Here is a 12484-nt window from a genome sequence, read left to right as displayed (position 1 = left end):
CCTGCTTTTGCAGCCACAGTAATCATATGGATGATTTAATTCCATTTCTGGTCAGTGCTATATCCTAGAATAATGATGGTGGGGGATTCCGCAATGGTATGCTTTTGAATGCCATGGAGAAATGGTTAGATTTACCCATGTTGGAGATGTTCATCGCTTGGTATTTGTGTCACAAATGTTATCTGAAACACTGATAGTTTTCCAAAATATTTTGTAAATTGGCAATTTAATAAACATTCGTAATTGTCACAGATAATATTTCTGACCTCTCCTAGATCCCTTGTTGCCACCAACTTGCATCATAGAAAAGAATTTTCTATCCCAGAATTATCTTGCAGCATATCTTAAGACTCAGTCTGCACATGGCTGTTTACTACCCAACCCAACAGAAGGAAAGGAAGTTCATCTCATTGAACTTGAATCACCAAGTTCAAGTCCTTACAGGTAAATTGATACTTTACTTGCTTTCTGCTCTTGGACTGTTCAATTGCTGAGTTTAACACACATGTCTAATAAAGATCAGTCACATTACTTATGATTAAGAGTGATGTTAAAACCTATAGATGTCACAAAACATTAGTTATGCATTTAAGTTAAATATTTTTCTATATATTTATGTATCATATTTCTAAATAGGGATTACACTTGAAACTGCAATTAATCTCCAAATCAAGATATTCCAAAGCTTTCAATTCTGTTGCAACATAGTAATTCCTAAGTATCTATTGCTTTCTTATTAATTAACTCAGTTTCTATTTTGTGGCAGAGAAACAGAAAATAAATTCATTTTTACAAATAGGTTATTTAAAAAATAAAAACCAGCATTGCAACCTGTTTTGTTATCTCTAATACGTACTGTATTGGTGAACTTGAGAACACTTTTGACATGTAGTAATCAGATTTATGAACTATATGCATTATGATGGTTCTGCTTTCATTACTTGGGTAGCATTAACATGGAACAATGAACAGTACAGAACAGGAACAGACCCTTTAGCCCACCAAGACTGCATTGATGCATGAAGCCTTTCTAAAATAAAAATATTTTACCTCTACGTGGTTCATATCCCTCTGTTCCCTGTCTATTCATAGATCTGTCAAGCTGCCTCTTAAATGTTGCTATTGTATCTGTCGCCACCACATCCTATGGCAGTGCATTCCAAGCAGACTATTTAAAAAAAAATTCCTTCTCTCATCTCCTTTAAACTTACCCTCTTTTACTATAAATCTATATCCCCTAGTATTTGACATTTCTACCCTGGGAAAAAGATACCGACTATCCATTCTATCCATTGCCTCTCATAATTTTATACACTTCCATCAGGTTGCCCTTCTTCCTCCGATGTTCATGTGAAAACAAATCAAGTCTGTCCAATCTCTCCTCATAGCTAATACCCTCCAAATCAGACGACATGCTGGTAAACTATTTCTGTACCTTCTCCAAAGCCTCCACATCCTTCTTGTAGCGGGACAACCAGAACTGTACACAATACTCCAAGTGTGCCCTAACTAGAGTTCTATACAGCTATGACGTGACTTGCCAATTTTTATACTTTATCCCCTGACCAATGAAAACAAGCATGCATTATGCCTTCGTGACCACATAATCCATTATTGTTGCCACTTTCAGCGAACTGTGGACCTGTACACCTTTGTATGTTAATACTGCTAATGGTTCTGCCATTTACTGTGTCTTTACCTCCTGCGTTAGATCTTGCAATATGCATTTGTCTGGATTAAACTCCATCTGCCCTTTTTGCGCCCAAGTGTCCAGTCTGTCCATATCCTACTGTATCCTTTGGTAATCCTCCTCACTACCCGCAGTTCTCCCAGTCTTTGTGTCATAAACATTCTTCTAGATGGCCCCTGATGACCATTATATCACAAGCCACCATATGTTAAACTGCAGGCTTCTTGAAAGTGGTTGTCAAACTGCAATGTCCAGCTTATAAGAATTAGGAGCAGGAGTAGATCATTCAGCCCTTCAGGTCATTTAATACAATCATGACTGATCTCATCTTGGCCTGAAACCCACTTCCTGCTCAGTCTCCATAACCCATCAACCAATGACTAGTTAAAAATCTGTGCATCTCTCCCTAAATTTACTTAATATCCCATGTACTTTTTTAAACATTGTGTATCTTTGAAACTCCAGAGTACAGGCCTAAACTGTTCAATTTCTGTTCATAAGACAAACCCCTCATCTCTGGAATCAATATAGCGAACCACCTATGAAGTACTTACAATGCAACCACATCCCTCCTCAAGTAAGTACTCCAGATGTAGTATCTCTAATGCCTTGTATAGTTGCAGCTATACTTCCCTCCTTATATACTCTATGATGATGTATTGCCATCCGAACTATGACACAAAAATTTGCACTAATAAATGTCCCTTGTCACAATGTCTCAAGCATTAAGTATCAAATTTACATTTTCTGACAGCTTATCACCATTACAGAAAGATTTCCGTACCATTTACTTAAAATTGTTCCTACCTCTGGGCCAGAAGGGCTGGATTCAAGTCTGAACTGCCCCAGAGGTGTATTATAGTATGTCTGAACAGATTGATTCAAAGTGATTGTAAAAGCTTCTACTTGTAATCATTTAATGGTATAGATTGAATTAGCTGTTTTAACCTGAACAATTCAGTCAGTAATTGCGATAATTATACTTTCCAGTCCATATTCTGTCCCTGCAAGCCCTCTAATTTATGTGCACAATTGAGGTGTATTTCTCTTCCATTATAGTTTCCATGGAAATGCTCCTTTGATCTTTTGCTACTTTGTTTCTCAATCTCCTGGAGAAAATCAATACCAATAAATTTTCTGGCCCCAACAATTAACTGTCCCTTCTGAACTCATTCTGAGGTCCACCTGGCTGACCTCATTATAATCACTACACCTTACGATTACAAAATCAAATTTCTATAATTAAGAATTAGTTAGTTTCCAGATCACCTGGCAAGCACCTCTCAATAAAAAAAGTCAAGATAATACTTAAAAGCATTGCATCATTGTTGTGTATACATTGCCAAAGTCTCAGTTGGCACACAACTTAACAAGCTAACTTTATTATATCACATATGCAACTGCCATTAAAAATGTCTCTTGTGAATTCCCACTTCTTTTCAGCCTCCCACATTTTAACCCAGCTGTAAAAGCAGAATATTAGAACACAACGCTTAGATTATCCTTTTTTGTTTACATGTGGTCTAAAATTCCTATTTCAAAACTCCATTTGGTCATCAGCTGTGACCCAATTAATAATGTTGCCAGGGTACTTCTAATGTGTGCCAAGCAAAGACCACAAGATCAGCAGGAGTCATTCTTGTTCCCATTGGTAATAGTAGCAGAGACTTAGGATCAGGTTGACTGATCTGTGTCATACTTGATGCAAGGACCAGAGGGTAAGTGGAAGTAGTAGAGTTATGCAGTTTCTTAAAAGAAAAACTTTGAACTAGTTGATATTCAGCCAGATCAAAATGCGAAAGATATTCTTTTTATGGGCAAGTTAAACATTTAGTTAAGATAAATTGGTTTATGGTCAAATTGCGCTCTTTGCAAAATCTGACCCATCAACTACTACTGGAAAAAGTATGTAGAATTATTTTGAGAGAATGTTATTGTGAATAATTTTCTAATGCATATTGAAGGCTGTTTTGCACATGTTCTATTGTCTGGGATTAAATCCAATTTTATAATCAACTGGCCAGACACTAGAGACGCATTCAGTTGGTAAAAGTTCAGGATAAGTAAGATTTCTGGCACATTCACTTAACTTTTTTTATGCTCTTCTGTTGCAGAATTTTCAAGGTGGACATTGTTATTGACATACGACCTGTGCATGCAGACACCATGATTTCTAGAAACATATTGCTGATCCTCAAATGTGGGAAAGCAGTCAATTGGGTAATCAACACACATGAAGTTAATGGAAAGCTGGAAGTGATTGTAAGTATTTGAGCATAAACATTCGTTTCAGTGAATTAATTCTTCTTTACTGAAATCAAACTAAAACTGGGTTTAGCATTGGATTACCTGGTGAAGAGTTATTGATCGTGGTGAATTAACTTAAATTAAAATGCACTGCAGAAATTCATCAAAGATCCACTGATAGCACATTTCAAACCCACAACCACTTCCATCTAGAAAGACAAAGGCAGCAGATACATGGGAACACCACCACCTTCAAGTTCCCCTCCAAGCCACTCACCATTCTGACCTGGAAATATATTAGCGTTCCTTCACTGTTGCTGGATAAAAATCCTGGAATTCCCTCCCTAATGGCATCTTGAGTCAACCCACTGCAGGTGGGCTGCAGCAGTCCAAGAAAAGCTCACCACCACCTTCTCAAGGGCAACTAGGAATGGGTGATAAATGCTGACTGAGCCAGCGACATCCACATCCCACATATTAATTTAAAGGAAAACTAACAGACAACTTTGAGAAATGTTAAATTACTGTAATGAAGTGAAATTCCAAAAGAAAAACTTCTGAAAAATGTTAATCTGTCACAGTTTGTTTCTCCTTCCTAACATGCGTTACTTGAACCAATATAATGTTTGATACTTGTAGGTTGATGATTACAGATTATTATAAAAGAAGTTAATTCTTTGCAAAAGCTTGATCTTCCATGACTTAGCAAAAACAGGTTAGGGCACTGAAGAGTGTAATATGAGAAAAGAGATACAGAAAATGCATTTTTCTGTTGGTCATAAGCGGTTAATTTCCTCGGCTGTTGGCTGTTGAGCTCTGTAGTTGCATGAAATCTTCAAAAAATAATCATACTGCTTATTGATTCTTGCACTCAAGGGCATATAATGCTGTTCCTTTTTTTTTAAGTTCACCACATTTTTCCAGTCTTGTTGAAGCATGTTTTCATCCTTTTTTTGACTAGTTTTTAATCACAAGTCAAGAGTACCTTCAGATTTTGGAGGATTTCATAGTTACAGAGTACTACAGTATTAAAAGAGGCCTTCCAACCCACTGGCTCTGTGCCAGCCATTGAGTATCTATCTACTCCACTCCCATTTCCCAGTCCTTGGTTCATAGCCTTGTATGCTATAACATTTAAACTGTTCATCTAAATACTTCACTGTTGAAATGGTTGCTGCCTGTTTCACCCTTTTCAGACAGAGAGTTCCAGATACCCACAATCCACTGGCAGCCCATTCCATACACATTCTGTGTGGAAAAAGTTTCCCCTTAGGTCCTATTTTAAAATTTTTCCCCTCTCGCCCTAACCAATGCCCTCTAATTCTGGATTTCCCCATCCCAGGGAAAAGGCCTTGTCTATTTACCCCATCTATGCCCCTCATGATTTTATAAACCTCTGTAAGATCACCCCTCAGCTCCGATGCTCCTGGGAAAACAGCCCCAGCCTGTTCAACCTCTCCCTATAGCTCAAATCCTCCAACCCTGGCAACAGCCTTGTAAATCTTTTCTGAACCCTTTCAAGTTTCACAACATCCTTCCAATAGGAGGGAGACCAGAATTGCACACAATATTTCAAAAGTCGCCTAACCAATGTCCTGTACAGCCACAACATGACCTCCCAACTCCTATCCTCGATGCATTGCCTTGTAGGTGGCCCCAAAATACTTCACTCCGTACTTTTTTCAGGATTAAACGTCATGTGCCACGGTTCTGTCCATCTGACCAGTCTATTGTCATCCTGCAGTCTAAACATTCCCCCTCATTATTTATCATACCTCTAATTTTGGTGTCATTTGTGAACTTACAAAAACATCCAATATTCATATCTAGATCACAAAGCATATTACAAACAGTACCAATCTCTGCAATAAACCACTAGATGTGGGCTTCCAGTCACAAAATTAACTTTCAACCAGCATCTTTTGCACCTACCATTGAGCCAGTTATAGAACCAATTAACGTGGATCCCATGGGCTTTTAACCTCTTGACCAGTGTCCATATGACACTTATAAAAAGCCTTGCTGAAGTCCACGTACACTGCATTAACTCACTACCTTCATCCATGCACCTAGTTAACTCCCCAAACAACTCAATCGATTACATGATTTGAACATTTCATTCCCTCTGATAAAACCATGCTGACCAGACCCAATTAATCTTTGTCTCTCCAAGTGGAAATAAATTCCTCAGAGTTTTTCCAGAAGTGTTATGACTACTGATGTTGGATTCACTGGCCATAATTCCCTGGTTTATCCCTGCCACCCTTCTTGATTAATGGTATCATATTAGCTATCTTCCAATCCTCTGGCACTGCCATTTTGTTACATAGACCATTGGGTGATATTTTGCATCCGCATTTTCATTAGTGATCCATCACAGACGCTGAAGATAAATTAATTGATAAATTGATGCATCAATAATTTACTTCAGAAGTATCAAACTCATAACTTCCTGAATAATATGATGTGAACGCTGCATTTTAGTATTGCTGCATTTACGACTGTTGGATATATTTTCCTTTCTGCTGTTTTAATACCACACATTTAAATACTGCTTAAGATTTGATTCAGTGCAAGCATTAGAAAAATATTGCAAATATTCAAATATTGAAAAATCATTAGTCCTATGTGTCTTAACTCTCTGTACTAAGATTAAAGATAGATTGACTCACTTTATTAAAATGTGAAACTGGCTGAAGATGAAAGGGAAAATTTACCACATGTAAAGGCAATAATTGTGGAATAAACTCACATTGTTTCTTATGCTTAATTTATTTCATGTATGTCAGTATAATTATCAGACTTTTCAAAATGTGGAGCTATTATAGAGCTGCTTTTGGAACATCTTATTGCAGTATTAACACACTTAAGAGCTTTTTTGATACTGAAATCAATAAGAGATTGTCCTTGCACCCTAACTGTAAATTTGAAGAGCTACCTATTTGTTTCTTCATAGAATCATAGAAATTGCATTTTAATGACATCATGTAAATGTCCCCAGAGACTTGTGCAAAAACACCAGGCCCGAAACTCTAGTGCACTACTGAAACAGTGTTCCACTGTTGGAGGTGCTGTCTTTCAGATGAGCTATTTAACCGTAGCCCCATTTGCACTCTCAGGTGGCAGGGGAGTCGTCACTGGTATTCGGGTCAACGTTAATCCCTCAAACAGTATTGCTAAAGGAACCACACAGTATTATGGAACATGGGAACAGGAATAAGCCATGAAGGCCCTCCACCTGTTCCATCACTCAGTCAAATCGTGGCTGATCTGTGGCTTATCTCCATATACCTGCCTTTGGACAATATCCCTTAATTTTTTTTGTTACGCAAAGAAGTTATGTATCTCAGATTTAAAATTAACATCTGACCTAGCATCAACTGCAGGAAAACATATGTGCTGTTATTAGAAATGCAGATACTTGTAAGGGTCAACCAGAATTTTTTTTTTTACCTCAACCACTAATCCAGAGATGTTATGAGACACCTCTATAGCAGGTGAGACTTGAACCTAGGCCTTCTGACTTAGAGGTATGGACACTACCACTGCACCACAAGAGCCCTAAGTATCAACCAGAAAGATTTTCCTAATCAGCCTATTCAAAGATGTTATTACGCACCTCTGGAAAATGTACTTGGGCTCCCCGATTCAGAGGTAGAAACATTTCCACGGCACCCTAAGAGCCCTAAAGGTTGATCAGAACAACTGAGTTGATCAAGAACAGGTAATGCTCATTGAACTTTGTATTCCCTTGAGGCACTTAGAGAGAGAATACTGGGGGTGGAGTGTATTATCTCCCCTTTCAGCATCATTTTGATTTAACCCCTCCCTTGTTTTCCTCACTTTATTTTAATGCAATGTGGTGGTTGTTAGTTGTTACTTGTTTAGTGGTTCAATTACATGATTTAGTAGTGGGTTTAAAAAAAAAGTCTGGGTTCTTCCACTGGTACCCTTGAAGCATTTGGAGACAGGTGGCCATTATAGGGGCATGGGTGCACAATGCTCCCTCCTCACCAACACCATTTTGATTAAGTTACCCACCCCTACCCCTTATTTCCTCCCCTTTGATTTCTGTTATGTCACACTGGCCCTGGTGGGCGAGATTATCTGGATAACTTGTGAATTGGATGAGTAGCTTTATTTTATATTTTAAAAAATGATGCTGGGCTCTTCACCAGTAGGAGAGTTTGGCTCCTGCACAGAGCAAGGGTCCAGAAGTGCAAGATGTAAACTGACAAGCTAAACTATAGATTGGCAATTTCACACTTATAGATCTCTGAAAGTATCTTGTTGCCTAATTCAGCCCATAGATATTAGTTTGTAAAAATATGGTAGCAGGTGGGAAGATAAAGGAGAAGATAACCCTTTTTTCTGACAGAAGCAGAATCATGAATTCTGGTGTTTTCAGAATTGGAGCCACATAAGTAATGAAAGAATAAAGAGGAGATGTGGACTTGGGTCATTTCTCCAGTCAAGAAGAAGCAAGATATAATTTTAGTTTTATCCTTACCAGAAAGGACTAAAATTAGGAATAAAACATTTTTGGAATTGAATGTAACTGATCTGATACAGAATGGATTGATACAATTTATGGACAAAATTTACAAATGGGCTGACTTGTTGGAAGTCAACAAGTCATGACTCATCTTTTTAAATTTATCAAATATCGACACTGAGTCCATGGAAGAATGTAACTTGAGTTTGAAAGGTTGTATAAAAGACTGATGAAATTCACTCGAGAAAATCCAAAGTTTCTATTGGCAATTAAACTATTAGATTGCACACAGATTTCATGTGTGGAAACTTTTAGTTTTATAACTGTTGAATTTGCATCATGATTCCCTTTTTGGACAAGTAGCTGCTGCTGTGGTATAACATTTTTAGGGAACCAATACATTTCTGTTACCTTTTTAAGTACAAGTTGGGAGTTCTGCCATGATACAAAGAATGAAAGACTTGATAATTACTGACTTTGAAAGTCAAAAAGGCTGTAGTCACAGGCAAAGAATCAGCAAGGTATGGCTTTGGCTTTATCCTTAGGGTAGAATTGCTGCCAGACATTTTGAGAGGGGTCATACTTTTAAGAGGTTTCTGAATGTGGGAAACTGCAAGATTAGGGTGATAACCGACGATCCCAGAAATCCACAGAAAATAAATACATGTTCCCAGTTTAAATCTGTCACTGTCAGGAATTGTTCAAGAATAAGGAGTAAAGTATTTGAAGCCACTATGCAACACATTATTCTGAGGGCGCATGTAATGAGGATGAACAGCAAGAAAATGTTGAGTGGACACAGGCTTAACTTGGCAAATGAGCATCTTAGTTGCTGATTGATGCTGCACGAGATAGTGATTGTACCTCTACCGTGTGTAGCATTGATTGGCCGAACTGTTATTCGGAAACTCTGGACAAAGCAGGCAGAAATAATGTCAAGGAATATGAAAGCTCTACCTGCTTTCAATTACGGGATCGTAACCCATTTCCATCTTTAAAGAGAGTGGTTCTTCCCTATGGACTTGCTGGACTGCATTGTTTCATGTTTACTGGTATCATCCAGAGTGACACACTATTATTACTAAGTGAGCCTTTGGAAAAATGCATAATGCAGTTGTGCATGGAGAATGATAAAGCATTTTTATACGGTAAACTGCTAAACTTGTAGTTCATAAGGTCTTGACATTACTAAATTCCATTGAAGAAGCTAGGCCTTTCTTGTCAAGTAATCCAACAAGCATCATTGACCTCAGCAGGTAGGACTCTGGCTGATAAGAGGGTGATATGAAACTACATAAACAATTTGCTCATCCTCACAAAAGTTAAAGCTTCTGTCAAAGAATGCCGGAGTTATGGACAAAGAACATACATCCCTTTATAGATCACATCACAATATGATATATATATATTAAATACCTGGAGGAGTTAATGTGGCTGCCATCTGTTGCAATACAGAAAGATTTTGATGCAAAAACAAACTCATAGCAGTAGTCACCTTGAGAGCTGCTGGCAGGCTGGGTTCCTCTTGCTGTGAAGCTGGAGGTCTGCTACATTGAACATTTTAATGAGCGTCTTTTTTGTAAAATGGAGATGTTGCACACACTGTTCCTCAGTGAGGTTGAGGTAAGTGAATTTTTACCTAATGACTCTAAGTGTATAAAGAATCCTTTTGAGAACCTTTCTTCTCACTGTGTGAGCTTTTCTGCTGCTAAGTCTCCTTTATAGTGGGGGCTATAACACCTATGGTTGAGAACAAGCGATCTGAGCAGAACCCATAAAGTCAGAACCAAAGCCTTTCTAAAATGTGATCTGACCAATGATTTGCGATTGAGATTGGGGGAAACATATCAAAAATAGCACTATAGGGAAAAAAAATGTGGGTGGCACAGTAGTTAGCACTGCTGCCTCACAACGCCAGAGATCCGGGTTTAATTCCCGCCTCAGGCAACTGTCTGTGTGGAGTTTGCACATTCTCCCTGTGTTTGTGTGGGTTTCCTCCGGGTGCTCCGGTTTCCTCCCACAATCCAAAAATGTGCAGGTTAGGTGAATTGGCCGTGCTAAATTGCCCATAGTGTTAGGGGAATGGGTCTGGGTGGGTTACGCTTCGGCGGGTCGGTGTGGACTTGTTGGGGCGAAGGGCCTGTTTCTACACTGTAAGTAGTCTAATCTAAAAACCAAAGGCTTTACCATTTTCCACATCACTTCCTGAAGACTTCACTAACTTTACACAGGAATAGAAAACTCTCAGCACTTCTCCAAACTGAGCAAAAATCAGTAGAAATGGATCCAAACCTAATCAGAAAGTAGTTGATAATTCCTTTCAATACCAGTGGAGGGTTCTTCCTACTGCTGAAGGAATATTTCGCTTGTACATGTTCAAGAGAGGGTGATAGCATGAGCAGCAAGGTCAAAGATGGCATTGGTGGTCTCAAACCAACATTGTTTACTGACTTACATCCCAGCCTGCCTACTCTGAGTATTTGCAGTGCATACTACTAACTCCCACAATATTGCTATCCATCACTACAACACGCATGTTGCATCCAAACTGATGCCTAAAGTTGAAAATATAGGCATAAAAGCTAATTTTTGTGGCTACTATTCTTTTGTGTTTTATTGTGCCTTTTGTAGAAGTAAAATTTCAATTAATTAATTTTAACCAGAAAAATGAGCAAGCAAGATAAAAATTAGAATGCCCTTTTTTCACTTTCAAATTAACAAGCTAAAAGTACAAAGAAATAAATAAGATGCAGAAAAAGTAATTAATTCAAGGATAAACATTGCAGAAACCACTTGGGAAAATTCCCTGCCTTTTTTTTTGTTGAATTGTTCAATTACATCTTTTACTTCAGCTTGAGTGCACAGGTGGGGCGTCACTTTAACCTCTTGTCTGAAAGAAAGGATTTTCAGCAGTGCATCATTCTGTCAGTATTGCACTGCAGAGTCTATTCGGATTTTAAAGCTAAATGCCAATTTTACTATTTACTCAAATGCTTCATTCCTGCAATTCTGTAATAGATTCTGTGTGCAGATTCTTTTTAAAAAATGCTATCTGTTAAAATTTTCCATTGTACATTTTATTGCCATGATTTGGAGATGCCGGTGTTGGACTGGGGTGTACAAAGTTAAAAATCTCACAACACCATGTTATAGTCCAACAGGTTTAATTGGAAGCATACTAGCTTTCGGAGTGTCGCTCCTTCATCAGGTGTTATGTGATTTTTAACATTTTATTGTAAAGGCTTAGTACTAGAGGAATTTCAAATTAAAGCTGGAAGAAATCCATTCTTCCCCTTATGCACAAAAAAAGTGATTGCAAACTGTGGACATATTATTATATCATCCTATTTTACATATGTCAATTGAGCTAATCTATAATAAAACCTAATTTTGTGCACATCCAAAATTCATTAGTCTATATGCTACTACTATGATTTAAAATATGTAAGTACTTGATTAGACATGGAGCATACCTGTTTTTCAGTTGGAGATGTACAGGGTTCAAAATAGTCATCAAACCTCCCTGGTTCATAAGGTCTGTAATTCAAAATAGTGTCTGCTTTATTAAGTCACTTTTGTACGTGCTGTCGCCAACCATTTGTGGATGGCAACACATCTATTCACCATCGATATCCACACAGTTTGTGTGAGCCGGGAAGAACTATAGTTTTTGATGCAGGAAAAGTCTTTGCTTCCATTTTTTTAATCAATACAAGAAAAACATCTATTATCACAGCTAACAGCCTGGATATCCAATGTCCAAACTTGAAGAGATTAGCCATCATCCTTGAATAGTTTCCCAATATATACTTTGTACAGGTTTTATAATTATCTGTATTCCTATTTCATGTTGTCCTTTGTATTATAGGTTATTTACTAAATATAGGTGAGCTCATTTTGAATAGTTGTTAACATATAGTTTTGTTTCTAGAAAAGGTATTAGAATGAATTGTTTAATAGCTCTGTATCAAAGAATGTCTTTAGCTGTTCTGAGATGCATGGGGCCCTGACAGTAACATTAAGTAAAATGCATTTTGAAAATTGGAATGGGG

At 37.8% G+C, this 12484-nt stretch overlaps 1 protein-coding gene across 2 annotated transcripts in view; it reads left to right on the top strand.

Moving 5' to 3' along the window:
- Positions 1–12484, top strand: part of tgfbr3 (transforming growth factor, beta receptor III) — a 182639-nt gene that overhangs the window by 131435 nt on the left and 38720 nt on the right. For both annotated transcript variants that reach the window (XM_043698779.2, XM_043698778.2), the window contains exons 6-7: positions 276–444; positions 3805–3952. In XM_043698779.2, the coding sequence (XP_043554714.2) occupies positions 276–444; positions 3805–3952 (317 nt within the window). The remainder of the gene's footprint in view (positions 1–275; positions 445–3804; positions 3953–12484) is intronic.

Source organism: Chiloscyllium plagiosum, unplaced genomic scaffold, assembly GCF_037043375.1.
Source record: "Chiloscyllium plagiosum isolate Xiang-an unplaced genomic scaffold, Cpla_swu_hap1 HiC_scaffold_9, whole genome shotgun sequence".
Lineage (NCBI taxonomy): Eukaryota > Metazoa > Chordata > Chondrichthyes > Orectolobiformes > Hemiscylliidae > Chiloscyllium > Chiloscyllium plagiosum.
The sequence above is the reverse complement of the archived record's forward strand: the minus strand, read 5'-3'. Positions and strand labels throughout refer to the sequence as shown.